Here is a 16723-nt window from a genome sequence, read left to right as displayed (position 1 = left end):
GAAGATGCCTAAAAATAACTAATGTTTACCTTAACAAATCTTCACTGTATTTTTACTTAGAAGGAAACTTTAGAAGAAGTGTGAGGGTGATTACTATTACAACCAAGAGTTTTCCCTCTGACTTTGGAGGAAATTTTTTTCTATTTACCTTCCTGTGAGATCTCTCTAAATTTTCTTGATCAGCAGCATGTGTGTGGCACAGAAAGTAAGTGTAGGTTTCAAGGTAGCCTAAACCTACTGTCCATATCTGAGTATGGGGCTCAACGTTTCCCAAAATCCCTCTGCATACTGGAGGCTGAGAACCTGTGTCTTTCTGGAATCCTATTGTGAGGCTGATGATCAGTTTGCTAAGAAAATGGGCTTATTTGGGTATTCTCATAGAGTACAGAGTATTGAGGTTATGATTCACATGGAAAAAAAATAGAAAAGTTCTTGTTCTTAAGAGCACATAATAAAATAGGGACCAAGGGGACCCTATGCTGAGTCAGCGGGCCACTCTCACCAGGGGTACAGCCCTGGGCAAGGCATTTAACTTCCACATTTATAAAATGGTGATTATCATACATCCCCTACTGAAGATGGGTCTTCACAGATGACCTTTTGAGCCCCTTTTATTGCTAAAATCTAGAATTTTATTTAAATTTAATTATAAGGGTGACTAAAAGGTCAGAAGAAGCTGAGAGCTTGGTCTGACTATGCACAGAGCTCTTGTTTGAAAAAGCACTCACTTTTCAAACTTGGAAGGCCTCCTTTTAGGTTATCTAGGGACTTAATTACTAAATCTTCTGGAATTCTAGATTTAATGGGAATAGAAAGGTTTGTGGGGACTAGAGAATAGGAGTCCTAATCAGGGACATCACCTTGAAACCTATTTCATTTAAAACATTAGCATCTCATACAAAATAAAGAGTAAGTCCTCTCCCACCCCCTCCCCCTAAATGATCCTTCTAAATTCCCTCCTTTAAAGAAATTCTGCAAGGCCTCCTCTAGATGCCTTCTAGATGAACTCACACTCATCCCTGAAGACCCAGGACATGTGTGGTCTCTGTGTATAAACATCACAGAAGCCACAAGAGGGCCTTGTGCTTTTTGCTCTGTGGCACTTATTATGGCAGTATTAGAGCAAGTAGGGGCTTGCAGACTGACTACACCAGAGCCAGCTCCTAAGAGCAGAGATGGTATTTTTTCATGTTGAGTCTTCCGTGCCTAGGACATTGCAACCTCCATAGATTTTTGCTGAGTTCTCAGAATTAATTAGCTAGTATACTTTCTCCTGCAGAGTCTGCCCTGTCCTGTCCAAAACTCCTCTTGAACCCTGCTGTGAATCACTGCAGGTAGGCCCTAACAGAACTTTGGTGCAGAAATCAATTTGCCAGCAAAGGGAATTTAGATAAGACCCGCACAGCTGGCATTCATAAATTCTGAATGGTGGTGACATCTGCCAGAAATGCATTTTACCTAACATGGGTGCTTCAAGTCACTTTGCAGCGAATTTACATATTTCACAGGTCTGGTCATCACTGCATCTAACCTAATAAAAATGCAAACAATTTACTGGGTACCACTGAGTGAATGCCTGGCACCTTTCTGGGCTGCTTTAAGACTGTCTTAAATATCTGTCGGAGGCAGTTGTGATCCCTAGGTCCTCCCTCTCATAAGCTTATTCTCCAAAATGCAACCAAGAACTTCCTCCAAGCAAAGAGGCCAGGGGCACTGTCTGGCCCCAATTACCTACAGGAATGTTTTACAAATGGCCTTCCTTCTGGCCACAGTTCCTGTGGATCAAGTTCACACTGGACAGAAAAACTCTGGGTGCAATTTTCTTAGAAGAGAGCAGTGAATTTATGGCTCCACATATCAGGGAGAGGAAAAAGAGAGAGTAATTCTTCTCACTGACCACTATGGGCATGTGACTCTGTGCGGCTATGGCCTTTGACCACTAAAGGTCAAGGTTCAATGACTGTAGTTACATCAACTAACATGAACCATTCTGTCCTTGTGGCTCTTAGGGCTGAATCCATCCCCTGACTGTGCTTCTGGACATCTGGCCCCTGTTTTTCACTGAAGCAATCGAACTGCCTTTACCCTCTGCCACATATTCCCAACTTGTTTCCCTCCCTCTGCCCTGACCCCATCTCATCCATTCCCCTCTGCTGCCCTTTGTGAAGACAGATCTGATCCTGTCACTTCTTCACTTCTAATCAGCCAATGGCTTCCAGTGCCTTGGGATAATTTATAAATTCTTCATCCTGGCAAATGGCCCTCATGTGATCACTGGGCCTGCTTTACAATCTCATTTGTCATTACTGCTGCCTCCTTCTAGCAAGAGAAAAGCTCTTTCTGTCTCCTCCTTGTGGGTTCTTCTTTTGCCTTTAAGCTTTTCTCATACAAGCTGTCCCTGCCTGGAATATTCTCCTTCCCCTCCCTAATTCCTACTTGATCTTTATCTCAGCCTATAGGACACTCTTTTTAGAAAAACTTCCCTCTCATTGTCCCCAACCCCCATTGTATTCTATCTAACCATGCTTATCAGCTGGCCTTGTCTGTCTGTGCTGCTCACTAGGCTAAACTTCCAAGGGAGTGAGGGCTGACTTCTCTTATTTCTCCTGCAGTTCCAGAATCTTTCATGGTTATTTGGCACATAACAGGTGGTCCATTAATATTCAGTTGAATAAGTGACTGAGTGCATGCCTTGAAGAAATGATAACCCAGTTGACTCCTAAAATTTCAAGAGGTGGCAGGGAATTCTATACTACACTCACCGTTACAGGTACAACGCACATTCCTGTAGAAACGTGGACACACAAAGCTGATGCGTGCTGTGCTGTAAGTCATGAGTGCATGGGAATCCAGCGACAAGCCTTGCTCACAGTGCTGCTCCTGACAGTCCAGGCCCGAGCAATTCTTTTCCAGGATGGCTGAGATGCGCATGACATTCTCCAGGTGTCGCCTGGCATTGGACAGCTTCTGGATCAGGTAGGCTGGTTTATAGAACTCACTGCTGTGCATCTCCACTGCAAATAGCATGTCCAGCTGGTTGGTGCCTGCCACGGGCTGGATGCTGATGATACGCAGGCTGTCCTGCTTCTGGGTGAGGACTGCATTCCGCAGGGTGCGCCGGAACCCATGCATGTGCAATCCCACAAAGTCCTCAGGGGACACATTCTCAAAGCGGATGGTGACGGTGTTCTGCAGCATCTCGTGCACCAGCTGTTCCACATGCACGACCACATCAATGGGTACCTGGAAGCGTCCGTCACTCACAGACACATTCAGAACATACTTGCCACTGTCCAGGCCACCCAGGGCAATGATTTTTCCATCATGACTATTCACTTTGAACAAGCTTTTCTGTTCTGATTTCAGGGCAAACGTGAGCACATCATACATGTCTTGATCTGTGGCATGGATCTTCCCAATGACCCCACCAGGAAAGTCATCCTCCATGGTGACAATGAAAATTTCCAAAGGAATGGCCGTGGGCTTGTGGATACTTTCTTCAATGACCCTCACGCGAATGTAGGACTGAGAAACTTGCTGTGGCTTTCCTGAGTCCTTTGCCTAGGGCCACCAAGAGGCAGAAAAACAAGGAATTGAGAAAAAAAATCATAGTAATAAAAAAAACCCTCAGAAGATGTCTGTACCTTTAACTGAGTTTGCTTTTTCCTCAATCTCCTGTCAAGACTGTGTAAAATGCTGAGGATCTGCATTTAAGTAAGGGGAATGATTTATCACCTTCAATCCCCATATGTGCACTCTGTTATGGACAATAAAATGTGTCAATACAACAACGCTGGTGGGGGTGAAGAGGGAAGGAGGATGGGGGTGCTATGAGACCCAGCATGCCCACACAGGCTGGCCTTATTTTCATTGTGGACAGAAACCACAGGAAAAACTTCATAAAATGGTATTTCCAGTTGGAAAAGGGATCTTTGTTCTCTGGTGGATTCTTTCCTTTGGATTGGACCAGATGCCACTGTTCTGTACATTTAGGAAACGACATTTTATTTAACTGGGAATTATATCAGAGTGAATTAAAAAAAAAAAGCACACCAAAGGGAAAAATAGTTAGCCCCCTAAAACAACAACAACAAAATATCAAACCCTTTCTCTTCTTGACATAAGCATTGCTGCAACAGCCCCACTGACAGAAGATCTTTACTGAACTCCTGCCACACACAATGTGGAGGCAGTCAGTGATGTACGGCTTTGGAAGGAGGGAAGAGTCCCAGGGGCTGAGTCCACAGGGTGGGTATCTGAGATTGTGGGGCCAAAGGCTAAATGGAATCTGGGGAGATGTATCATTGCATGTGGAAGGCAGTGTAAGAGCAAGTGCTTGGACATCACACGGGCCAGAATTTGAATCTTAGTTCTGCCACTCATTTCATATCCATCTTTGAGTAAGTTGCTCAACTTCTCTGAACCTCAATTTTGGTCTCTTTAATCTGAGTAAAACAGGAGTATGTATCTCACAAGATTCTTGTATGCTGGAGACCAAAAGAGAGTGATTGCAAAGTACTTAGCACAGGCTTAACACATAGAAATATTTTGAATTTGATAATTCACATGATTATTGCTATTTTTATTACTAATGTCACCCTCATTATCTATTTGCTTAGCAATGTGAACCAGAGATGTTGAATTGGAGACTTCCTATAGGAAGAGATAATTTTGGCGAATTAGATGAACTTAATGTCAAACAGTGGAGAGCTTTCAAATATCAATGACAAGTTTGAACTCCAGGCCAGAGGTTCCAATGTCAGAAGCTGGAAAGGTGGCAGAAGGCATGAAGCTGCTAGGTATTTGGTAACAGGGTAATGGGCCTGTGGTCAGAGGAGGACCGGAAGGTGTTATCTAACCCCAAACCCTGAAATTCAAAATCTGAAATTTGTGGGTAGAATGTGGCTTGCAGGGCCCAAGTTTTCAAGCACTGTAGTGCTTGAGTTTTAGTTTACAGCTAAAGTATTAGTTGAGGGCAGGAGTAAGCAAACATTTTTCTGCAAAGGGCTAGACAGCCAATACTTTAGGCTTTATGGGTCATTTGGTCTCTTATCACAATCACTTAATTCTGTCCTCAGGGCCTGGAAGTGGTCACAAAGCATGGGTGAGGCTACATCCAATAAAACTTTATTTAGAAAAAAGAGGCTGAGGGCAGGATTTGGCCAAAGGGTTATAATTTGTTCATCTCTCACTTAAGAAAACAAATAATTGAACTGGAATGATTGACCCAGGAGGGATGAGTTAGAAGAAAATGAGCAGAGGAATTACCCAGGAAGCTCTGATAGAATAGTATGTGTATGAGGCAATAAGATGGTAAAGGGAGCATCACTGAGGCACCCAGAGACCTTATAAAGGAAGAAAACATGGATTCTGGTGGTAGTTTATTTCAAGGTACTAGGAGGATAGGGCCTGCTACAGGGATTCCAAAGCCTGAGATATGGTATCTGCTTTCTAACAACTAGACAGAAGATGGAAACACTGTATTCCCTGCTGTAAGAAGATACTGGAAAACATTTTTGGGCCTTGAGTCCCTATACTGTGATATAAATTGTTAAAAGAACGGCAGCAACTGAAGAGTTCACTGGCATGCTCAGAGCTGGCAGTTATTAATTTGGATGGTTTCAAGGAGTAGGACAAGGTATAAATTATCCAAAGAGATAACATGTAGAGTGTGTGTGTGTGTGTGTGTGTGTGTGTGTGTGAGTGTGTGTGTGTTGCTAGGAAAGGAACTCAGGGCCTCACACATACTATGACTGAACTATACCTTCAGCCCTTAACATCTACTCAAATCTATACAAATACAAAGGATTGCTATTTTTATCATTGCCACTATACATACTTGGTGTCGGCTGCTCTCTGTGGGCACCTGTGGGTTGAAAAGTCACTCAACTTTACTGAACTTTACTTTTTTTTGGAATCCAAATCTGAGTATTGTCACAGTTCACATGGGGATACTCTTGTGTTCTCTCTTGTCTTTTTTTTTTTTGCTCCCCTTTATATCCTTTGCATACCCTCTATTTTTGCCTATCTGTCCCATTTCATTTCACACAGGCCAATGACCTGGAGGAGAGATCCTGGAAGGCTAGTGCCAATTGAGTCTTTGGTCTCCTCCTGCCACACCAGGGAGGCCTGGCAAGCAGAGGACATACTATGACTCAATTCCACTAAGGAAGTGACTGGTAGCTTCCTCCAGTAGGGTAATGTGGCAAACAATACTCAGGATAGAGCCACAAGCTTTAACCAATGAGTTTCTTTGGGGGTTAATTACAATCCCGAGTCTTAGAATGCCGACTTAGGTGAAGTGACTGTCTGCCAGGCTCAACCTACAGAAATGTCCTTCCTGAACCAGCCAGCTTCCTTTCCTTCCTGTTCAATTTCACACACACAGGTCGCTTTTATTGGTGTGAAATTGAATTTGAGATTAAAAGGGGAACATTCCTTCACAGTAATGAATTATGTTGACTTGTTCGACAAAGAAAGGCCAACCGACAGGCAGTGAAACAAGACAGAGAGACAGGCAGCCTGATGTGGACAGAGAACGAGGCCATACCTGGACACAGAGCACATATTCTGGAGATTCCGTGTGCTGGAAGACCACTGCTGACCGAAGGATCCCATGAGGGTCCAACACAAACTCTTCTTCTTCATTTCCGGACAAAATGGAGAAGGAGAAGGGAGGCCCATTGTGAAAGGAATCCCTGTCTGTTACCACCAGCTGCAAGATGCTGGTGCCTACTGGCTTATTTTCCTGCATAAGAGTAAAGGATAAAAAGGAAGATAAAAATTACACTTCTTCTCTTCACATTTTTTTTTTTAAATCCCTCATCGCTGGTGGTGAGTGAAAAGCTAGGAATTGGGCTTTAGTGGAAGGGGTTCCCTGTGACATCCTCTTGCCTTCTCAACATGATGGTGTTGGCAAGCATCCTCTTTCCATCCGTGTCTGCCTCACAAGATAGTCCCCGGTAGATGAGAACACAAAGTCCTCATGTTGAACCAGCTTATAGATTCCTAGGATAGTGTGGGGTACACCTTGTCCTTCATCAGCTCAAAGTGCCCAGCATTTATCAGGAAACCTCTGGGATTGTTCCCATTTACATGGCTCTCTCCAGTCTTGGTGGCAGCACTGGAGATCTTCTCAGGCCAGGAGAAATCTCTCCTGGTGGGGTTGTGGGGGAGGCTCTTCTTCACACTCATAATACGAATATGCTGAGGTCCAACACTGTGACACAATGTCACAGCATTGGATGTTTTGAGGGAACATGCTGGCAATTTCCCAGTCAATATGCAAAAGCACAGTCCAGGTGGAAGATGAAGCTTTTATAACCCACCCCAGAATACAGTTTTGCCATGTTTCTCTAGAAGACAGAAGGGGGATGGAATATTCCTCAACTTGAAAATAAAGAGAAAGGGAATCATTGCATCATGAGTCTTTGGAATCCCTGATGCTACATTGTAAGTGTTATCTTGCAGAATCCCTCACTCTTTTCCCCAAAAGGAGAAAACAAAGACTCTTTGCCGTTCTTTCTTGAAGTTATCTTCTCTTTGAAAATGCAGAACTAAATCCTCCATAGCACAGGCACCGGTTTCCTTGCCCCCCTCTGTTTAGACTTCAGTGCTACCGTGGTCTGGGTCTGAAGTCAGCTTTGTTGGCTCCTGCCTCCTGATGGCATCGACTCAAGGATTAAATGGGTTTGAGCTGCAGAGATGGAGACAGTGATACGCTGCTGCAGTGTGGAGGGCAGGCCCACTCAAGTTTTGTGTGCCAAATTAGCCTTATAAAAACCATATGTTGGAATAAAGAAATCATTCTGGCTTGGGGAGAGGAAGGCATGTTTTTTTTTAATTTTTTTTTTTTTTTTTTTAGTTGTAGATGGATGCAATACCTCCATTTTTATGTGGTGCTGAGGATTGAACCCAGGGTCCCACGCATGCCAGGCAAGCACTCTACCACAGAGCCACAACCCCAGCCTGGAAGGCATGTGTTTTGAAAGAGGAAGGCAATAGAACCTCGAAAGTCTCCTGCTCCTTTTCTCAAGTGCCCTCTTGGTCATCATAGCTTTCCTCTGGAACCCATCATGGAGAAACCTCAGCCCAGGGAAGATTTACTCTTCTCCATGAACAACATACTCAGCATCACACAAAGCAGGAGATTTATTGATTTGTTTGCTCACTCTATAAAGGCCATTTCCTCCACAGACTAGAGGGAGAGAGGGAGAAAGAATGTGTGCCCTCGGGGTCACCACATGGAAAAGAAAGGTGCACAGACACAGACAGACAGGCCTGGCAGAGGGGACCCCACCACCACTCCCAGACCGACTTGCCATCTGCATTTGAAAACAGTCTGCCAAGCCATGGATATGTGTCATAAAATGAATTATGAGTAGGCAAAGCCCATTTTGTTGTGGGGGGAGGCAAGCAGAGACTGTGAGAGGAAAGAGTGCCATGGGGGGCAATGGTCATGGAGATGAGCAATCTGAGACGGACATGGAGGAAGACACAGGCCTGGGTGAAGTTTCCTGGAAGCAGGAGAGTGATCAGTATGCACAGCTGGTGAGAAAAACAAGGGAGAAGAGGAAATGCAACTTCCTCTCCAAAGGAAAGGATTCCACTGACAAAGGGGCTGGAACCAGCAGGTAGCTGCTTGCTCTGATCCCTGGACAGCTCTGCAGCATGGGGGCTGAGGAAGCCTGCTGGGGGTGGCCAGACTCAGAGTCTTCGATGTCATCCCAAAGTGTCCCTCAAGATGTGGCCACTCTCATCTTACTTTCTACCCACAAAGCCCTGGCTAGCAATCCTGGTAGCCCTTGGGGGCAATTCTGATACCAAGCTGGACAAGGCAAGAGATGATTCTCCAGTTCAATTTCTGTCTCCTCCAAGCCCTCTGCACTGACAGTATGTCAGGATTGATCCAGCTTAGGTTGGGTCTCCGGCTTCTAAAAATATGAGGAGGCAAAGGAAGCTCAGCACCTGGAACTGTGCTCATGAAATATCTTCTGAATAAAAAGTAAATGGGAAGAAGATTCATTTTCTCTGAGAGCAGAATACAAGCTGTAAGTTACCTTATCCTGCAGTCTAAGTTTTAGACGCAGGTGAATTTAAAGGGCTAAACAAATTGCCCATGGAAGATTAATTTTAATGAATAGCAGCTCTACCTGATGCCAATCTCCCTCTGAATAATGAGATGGTTCTTATCAATCTCCCTCCCCTGTCAGAACAGCACAAAGTTGCTTAAAGATTGCCTATCATTACAGAGTTGGGTTTTTTTCCCCCCCAAAGTCAGACCCAGATTCAAATCCTGACTCTACTACTTACCAGGATCTTGGGTGAACTACTTAACCTCACAATCCTTCTCTCCTTGACTCTCAGGTGGAGGTCAATCCACCATCCTATTTTATAGGTTGCTGTGGGGATAGACAGTGTACATAAAACAACTGATACATGAAAGAACCCTGTCCTGGATATCTTTTAGCAACATTTATTCATCAGCTGTGGTAGAAGAATCAGGCTTTTTCATACCTACTAAGAAATAATAAGAAACCCAAATGAATGCCATGGTCTGAATGTTCATGTTCTCCCCGAAGTCATATGTTGGTATGAAACTCCCAATGCAATAGTATTAAGAGGTGGAACCTTTGATAGGATTAGCATCCTTATAAAAGAGGCCCTGAGGAAGCTTGTTTGCTTTATAAACCACGTGAGGACACAGCTAGAAAGCTGCATTATGAAGCAGAGACAAGGCCATCACCAGACACAGAATCGGATGAAGCCTTGATCCTGGACTTTCCAGTCTCAAGAAGGTAGACAATAAATTTCTGTTGTTTATAAATTACCTAATCTATGCTAAACTCAAACCAAATAAGACAGGGAGGGAAACACAGCACAGGAAGTGGGCTGAATGCATACAGATGAGTGCCTGGCAAGTGAGATCTGCTTACCTGAATCACAGCAGTATAGTTGGCAGGTGTAAACACTGGGCTGTTGTCATTTACGTCAGAGATATCGATGTTGACAGTTGCAGTTGATGACATTGCAGGGACACCACTGTCTGTGGCCTGGACAAGCAGTGAGTATCCAGACACCTGCCAAGGCACAAAGAGGTGACAGTAAGAAACAGCAGCACTTCTTTTCTTCTGGGCACTCAGGAACTGCAGGTTCCCACTCTGCTTTGTTATAGATCAGCCACCTTTCTGTGGTTCTCTAGCCCAGGTTTCTCAACATCTAGCATTTGCAGCTGAAGAGCATTCTCTGCTGTTGAGGACACTGTAGGAAGGTTGAAGGCATCCCTGGCCTTTACCCACCAGGAGCCAGTGTCACCCTCTGCTCAGCTTTAACAATCAAAAATGTTTTCAAACATTGCTCAGTGTCCCTGGGAGACAAAACTACTCCCTGTTAGAGCCACAGCTCTGGGCCCTTGTTCATCACAACCATTGTCACCCCTGACCTGTCTGACTTACTAGTTTTAGTATTTGTGGAGGTATGGAAATACAACACCCTGTAGATTCCATCTGCTTTTTAGCATTGCTACTATGACACTTGTTTCTATATTTAATTTCTCTTTGAAGACACACGTTTTGGTCAAAAAGACAAGGTTTAGAAACTCAGTTTAACATTTAATGGACATAGGAATATTCTGTACCATTCTTTATGGCTTAGATTCTTTCAGGTGATCTTTTTGTATCTCCTCACTTAGGGCTAAAGTTACTCAGGAAACCAGTGCCACAGGATCCTAACACTGAAGGTACTTTTCTGCCCTCACTTGCAGATGGACTGAAATTTAAGCCATTCTGAAAGACACATATTTGCTCTTTCTTTTCAAACCTCCATATATAAACAATTGCCAGCTGCTATTATTGGCAGGAAGTCTAACCCAAATACTCCACACTCCATTTTAATGTATCCCTATTTATTCTCAATATTTAGAATAGAGAACCTTGCTATTTATACTCATGAATCCTGTGTCCTGATTCCAGTGGAGATATAGGTGTGGATGGAAAAGGAGTTGGTCTTGAATAGCTTACCTGTTCCCGATCCAGTTTCTTCTTAACCTTTACAAGTCCCAAAACAGGATCCACTGCAAATTCATTGTCCCGATCTCCACTTACAATGGAAAAATGAATCTGTGCATTGGGCTGGCTATCTACATCTTCTGCTATTAGCTTCATGGAAACCAAGAAAAACACAGAAAAGACATAACACATGAGACAGAGAAAGGTTTTATTCTTAGAGTTCCAGAACTGACAGTATTCCTAGGAGCTCAGCTCACCAATGCCAGTGATAAGCCCCAGTGGAGCCCCATCTCATTCTTTGCTAATTTCCTCTGCCTACAACCTGGTGCTTGTCATGCTTGATTTTCACCAGGCTTGAGACAGTGAGAGCCCAAAGTCAGCCGATGGTAGTGCTTTCATGATTCCTTCCCAATTCTGCAAATAGTGGTTTCTGCTATAGAGTCATACATTCTCTAAACCTATGCATTTCCATGTAGGGAGGTGTAAGAATATTCCCTTTTACCACATAGCCAATGTGCTGCCCACTGTCTACTACTCTGTATTGTTCATGTTTATATTTAAATGCACTAGAAGAGTCTTATAATAGCCAGGAACAAGAGAGGGCTTGAAAAGTCTATCTCTAAAGTATATAGCAGAGGGCTGCAGCCACCTACATCTGATGCTGGGGCAATCAAAGGAGAGATGTTTGGGTGGAAGAGACTTGTCTCACTCAGGATCCAGAGAGGATGATAACTCATTTTCAAAATGTAATTGTGGCATAAGAAAACCTGAGTTCTCCAAACACATGGCTTGTTCTAAGTATTATCACAAAAAATTCCTTCCCTAAAGGGCTCCTTCAAGAGTGGCCTATTTGTAGCTGCCCTACTCTGTGATTGTGTGGGTGGTGGTAGTGGTGAGCCAAGTTTAGTTTATCTTTAGCCACCCAATAATTTTTATTATAAACTAGCAAATTATAGCATACATATTTATGGGTTACAAAGTGATGTTATGATTTATGGATATAATGTGGAATAACTAATTTAAGCTAATTAACAACCCATCACCTCAAATATTTGAAACTTATTCTCAGTGATTTTGAAATGTACAATATATCCTTATCAACTATATCTACCATACTGTGCAGAAAAAAAAGTAATCTTCAAGCTACCTAATAACTTATCATCCAAGTTCATATACTAGTAGGAACCATTATTTAAAATTCTTTACATAGTCTGTTTTGGTTTCCTAAAAAAAGTATACACTATGGGAAAAAAAAGTCACTATAGCCTTGATATAAATTAATCTATCTAATCCACTCTAATGTACAAACTGGAGACGATACCATTGAAAGGCTTGTGTCTGACTAGCACTGTGGGGACACAAAGACACTGAGAGGGGAAAGTGAAGAAAACCCAACAGAGACTTTGTTAACTTCTTCGTTATAATGAGTAATAATAGTCTCAGACATCTAGACATCCCTGGCACTTACCAGAATGACAGACTCTCCCACCAAGGCATCCTCACTGATGACAGCACTGTAAACATCTTGACTGAACTTGGGAGGGTTGTCATTCACATCTGTGAGGTTGATGCTCACAGTGGCCGCAGCACTGAGAGCTGGGGTGCCCCCATCTTTAGCTTCTACCACTAGGTAGAATTTTCTGCATAATTCATAGTCCAGGACTTCTGAGACAGAAATACCCCCTTTAAAGAAAAATGGGGAGCTTTAGATTTGATTAGGGAAAAACACTGGTCAGCCATTCTATAATCATGGTAATATTTACAACGTCATCTCCAGCCAAGAATTTCAGATATTCAGGAATTTATTTAATGCCTCCCTGAAAGCATTCCAGAAATCTGATTAATGCTTTCAGTAAAGCATAGCTATCCATCAAACACAACACTAAATAAATGAAAAAATCTTTGCATGTTCCTGCAACAGTTTCTGAACATCTCTCAAGACGCATGAAAATCTGCTCATGCAACTAGGGAATAAGAACAGGGGCAACCATCCCTGGTAAGTGTCTTCCATTTCCTTAGGTGGACCCAGGTATACCCAGGATGAGATGAGATGTGTAGATGTGATCATATGATCCTGCTCCTTGTCAGCAAGTAAATACTTGCAGACTTAGCTGAAATTGAGTTAACCACAAAGGTGCTTTGTCAAGTTATGAAATGCTTATTTCAAACTATTATGGCACAAAAAGGGTAAAAGTCTCAGAAATCTCAAGGCATAGTGACATAGGAAAAAGGATCTACATGGTAATCAGACAGTGGTCAAATATTGAGTGTGAGTTTAATGTCTTTACATATAGAAAAGAGATGATAATGTCCAAGTCATAGAGTTGTCTAAATTAAACAATTAGAACAACTGAAAACTCTAGTTAGGTGCCACCTCTAGGAAGGGCTCTTTAAGGGCTACATCACTCCTCACCTAGCCCTTTCTGGTGAGAAGATCTAGCATACTCTGTGACTGGCAGATGGTCTTTGTACTACCCATACAGCAGTTCTCAAAAACAAAACTTTTCTCTCACTTGGAAAACAATCATTAGGACAGGGAGAAGGTCACATCCACCCACATTTCCAGAGAGAGGACTTCTCTGGTTACTAAGACTGCTAATAGTCCACTTCTATTTAAGGTGAGAAATAGTAGACATACCTACCACAGAGCCTCTTTGTCCCTGTAATTAAATTTTCCTAGCACTTCCCACCCCTCCTGCTTTATTTTGAAACCCAGTCTTGTTATCCAATGCCAGATTTAAATGGTACTTATCCATTTCCCCATGGTGTTCATATACCATGGTCATAACTAGACAGATTAAAGCTAACACAGTTAAATAAGGGAAGTCCCCATACATTTTAATTTGAAGTAATGACCTTAATAAACAGAAGCACTGCTGAGAGAAGCTGCTAGTGCAATTCCTTACCAATATTTCTACCCAAAAGTGAGACCTGTATCTCCTGCATGCTTGATGTTCCAGCAGTTGGTAGTGTTACATTATATGGAGGTTAGAACATGAATTCCAGAGTCAGGAAAAGCCAAGTTCATATCTGGGATAATCCATTTACTAATGAACACTGGGGGGGAAAAGGTGTAACCTCTCTGAAGCTTTGCTTTTCTTATTTGGAATATGTGAGAAACACCTAATGTGTTAAGAGGAATCTGGCATATTTGCCATGTTAAATAGTGCTGCTAATTATACCTCCTTATTTGTATACGGTGACCATCCCCAAAGAGAGTTGAACCCTCTTTGCCACCTTCTCAACAGGTACATAACTCCTCAGGTGATGAGGGAAATAGGCTAAAAGGTGGGAAGGTGTGAGAGTCTCATTTTCCTTATCTACAAAATGTGAGGCACCTTGCCTATCCACAGGGGGATTGTTTAACAAATAAGAATATCCACAAAAGGGCTTTCAAATAAAAATACAAATTCTACGAAAACACAAGAGTAGTATGCTTAGCCTTCCACGAATATACAATATACAAACACCTTTTCTGAATAACCCTCTTTACTTACCCTAAAATGCCTCTACAACTCTACAATTTATTAACTCTCTATTGAAGATTAAGCCCAAGGGCTGTATTTTGGGTATTTTTTTTTTTTTTGGCTTCTAGGCACATTTTCCCTAGGTGATGCTGAACATCCCCTTTAATGTTTGAAGAGTGTGGTGAGAAACGATGATGTTCTAACCAGGAGGAATGAGCAGGGCTTAAATGCAGTGCTATTTCCACCAACTGGTAGAGTCTATGTGGGGTGCTGGTGTGGTAAAGCCTGCAGGTCACCGGTGTAGATCATGACCAATGTCCTCCTTGGCCAGTGACCACAAAGCACAGTCTAAATTAATGGACAGAGGCAGGTGGAAGCTCATCTCTAGGATAATTTCCCAGCACATATGATCCAAATGAAATGCACACACAAACACACATGGGTGTGTTCATGCTCGGAATGCAAATACTACTTCTTCTCAATGTGCTTCCTCCATGGAAGCACATTGTCCATAGAGGAAGCACATTGCTCCTCCCAAGCCTTCCTTGATAGAAATCTTGAAGCCAAACCTAGGGTCATGTTTTGCCAAGTAAATCCACAGCAAGAAGCCTGAAATTTAGCAGGGGTATTCTTAGAAGCAGAGTGCTGGAAACTTAGCCAGCAGAACACCTGCTTTCCTTGTAAGGGAGGAAGGAGGAGGAAAAAGAGCCCACTAAGAAGGGAAGAAGCAGGACATTGTGAGGCTCTGCATTCTTGGTTGGTTGCTATTTACCCACCTGTCTTTGGGTTGATTCTAAATTTCCCCTGCTCATTCCCAGACCGGATGAGATATGTAATCTCAGCATTAGTGCCAATATCTTTGCTGGTGGCAAAAACAGCAAGGACTTGGGTGCCAGGGGAGGTGTCCTCAGGCACGGTTACCAGGTAGTCCCTCCTCTCAAACACAGGGGGGTTGTCATTAATGTCCAGGACAGTGATGGTGACCGTGGCAAAAGAGGAAAGGGACTGTCCAGGACTCTGGTCAGTGGCCCGCACAGTGATGTTGTAAGAAGACTGCTGCTCTCGGTCCAGTTGCTGCTCCAGGCTGATGATGCCAGATGAACTGTCAATGGAGAAGAACCCGTTGGCTGAGTCCGCTAGGGAGTAAACAACCTTCCTGTTGATGCCTGTGGGAGGTTACACAAGAATGTGAGCACACAAGAACATAGCTAGATGCTCTGCACTAAAATATGAATGTTTTGCTGAGTTTTAAAGAGCCACCCAGAGAAAAATAATCATTACAAAAATAGCTGTGGTACCACAGAAATGAAAGCTTCAGTTTGTTAAAAAAAATACAACTAAATTAAAACCTTTAAAAACTGGGAAAATATCGACAATAAATATCAGAATTCATTGGTTACTGTTAATGTATAACTCCCCCGTCCAAAACAAATTTTAAGAAAAAGTTTCAGATACTAATAGATACATGGGTAAAAATATGACACAGAAAGATAAACAGAAACTAACTAGTAAAATAATTAATGACTTCAAGAAATATTTATTCAGAATCTACCAGGCACAATTCTAGGTGCTAGAAGTTCCAGCAATGGGTGAGAATCTAGCATTTCTTAAGAAAGTTTTTACATTCCAGTGGGTCATGGCAGGGAGGTGGAAACCACTGGAGGATTTTGAGAGGAGAGTCATAGGATGTGGCCTAGATATTAACTGGATCCCTTCAGCTTCTGGTTGTGTACAGACTGAAGGGCAGTCAGAGCAGAAGCAGATCCACCACTCAGCAAACCCCTGCAGGATTACACACTTGTAACAATGGCGGCTAGAACAGGGATGATGGTGCTGGGAGTGGTGATAAGGGATGGGGTTCCAGTCTGAGCATGTAGGTGAGGGAGTTCCAGATTCTGAACTAGGAGTGATGAGAAAGGAATGTTTTCTGATTCTGGAGCTGGTAGGATATGGGATGGCAGAGAAAGAGGCTTCCAGGATGACTTTTAGTTTTGACCTGAGCAACTAGAGAGATGGAATTATGACTAGCTGAGATGGAGAGGGATGTAAGAGGACTAGATTTTGGATAAAAGACCAGAACCCTATGAAGATTAAGTTTGAGATGGGTATTTGATATTCAGTGGAGAGTTCAAGTGAGAAGTTAAGTAGAAGAGACCAGAGTTAGATGGAGAAGCCCAAGCTGGAGCTATAAACTGGAATGTCATCAGTAGACAGATAACATGCAAATCCACGAAAATGGGTGAAGTCATG

The 16723-nt window shown here is 42.9% G+C and overlaps 1 protein-coding gene across 2 annotated transcripts in view; it reads right to left on the bottom strand.

Annotated features, from left to right (window-relative positions):
* The window catches only part of Fat3 (FAT atypical cadherin 3), a 484288-nt gene that overhangs the window by 38449 nt on the left and 429116 nt on the right, over positions 1 to 16723 (bottom strand). For both annotated transcript variants that reach the window (XM_077797747.1, XM_026396113.2), the window contains exons 13-18: positions 15250 to 15639; positions 12475 to 12689; positions 11019 to 11156; positions 9936 to 10079; positions 6551 to 6748; positions 2763 to 3561 (exon numbers count right to left, since the gene is read on the bottom strand). In XM_077797747.1, the coding sequence (XP_077653873.1) occupies positions 2763 to 3561; positions 6551 to 6748; positions 9936 to 10079; positions 11019 to 11156; positions 12475 to 12689; positions 15250 to 15639 (1884 nt within the window). The remainder of the gene's footprint in view (positions 1 to 2762; positions 3562 to 6550; positions 6749 to 9935; positions 10080 to 11018; positions 11157 to 12474; positions 12690 to 15249; positions 15640 to 16723) is intronic.

The sequence above is a fragment of the Urocitellus parryii genome, chromosome 4, assembly GCF_045843805.1.
Source record: "Urocitellus parryii isolate mUroPar1 chromosome 4, mUroPar1.hap1, whole genome shotgun sequence".
NCBI classification, from domain to species: domain Eukaryota; kingdom Metazoa; phylum Chordata; class Mammalia; order Rodentia; family Sciuridae; genus Urocitellus; species Urocitellus parryii.
The sequence above is the reverse complement of the archived record's forward strand: the minus strand, read 5'-3'. Positions and strand labels throughout refer to the sequence as shown.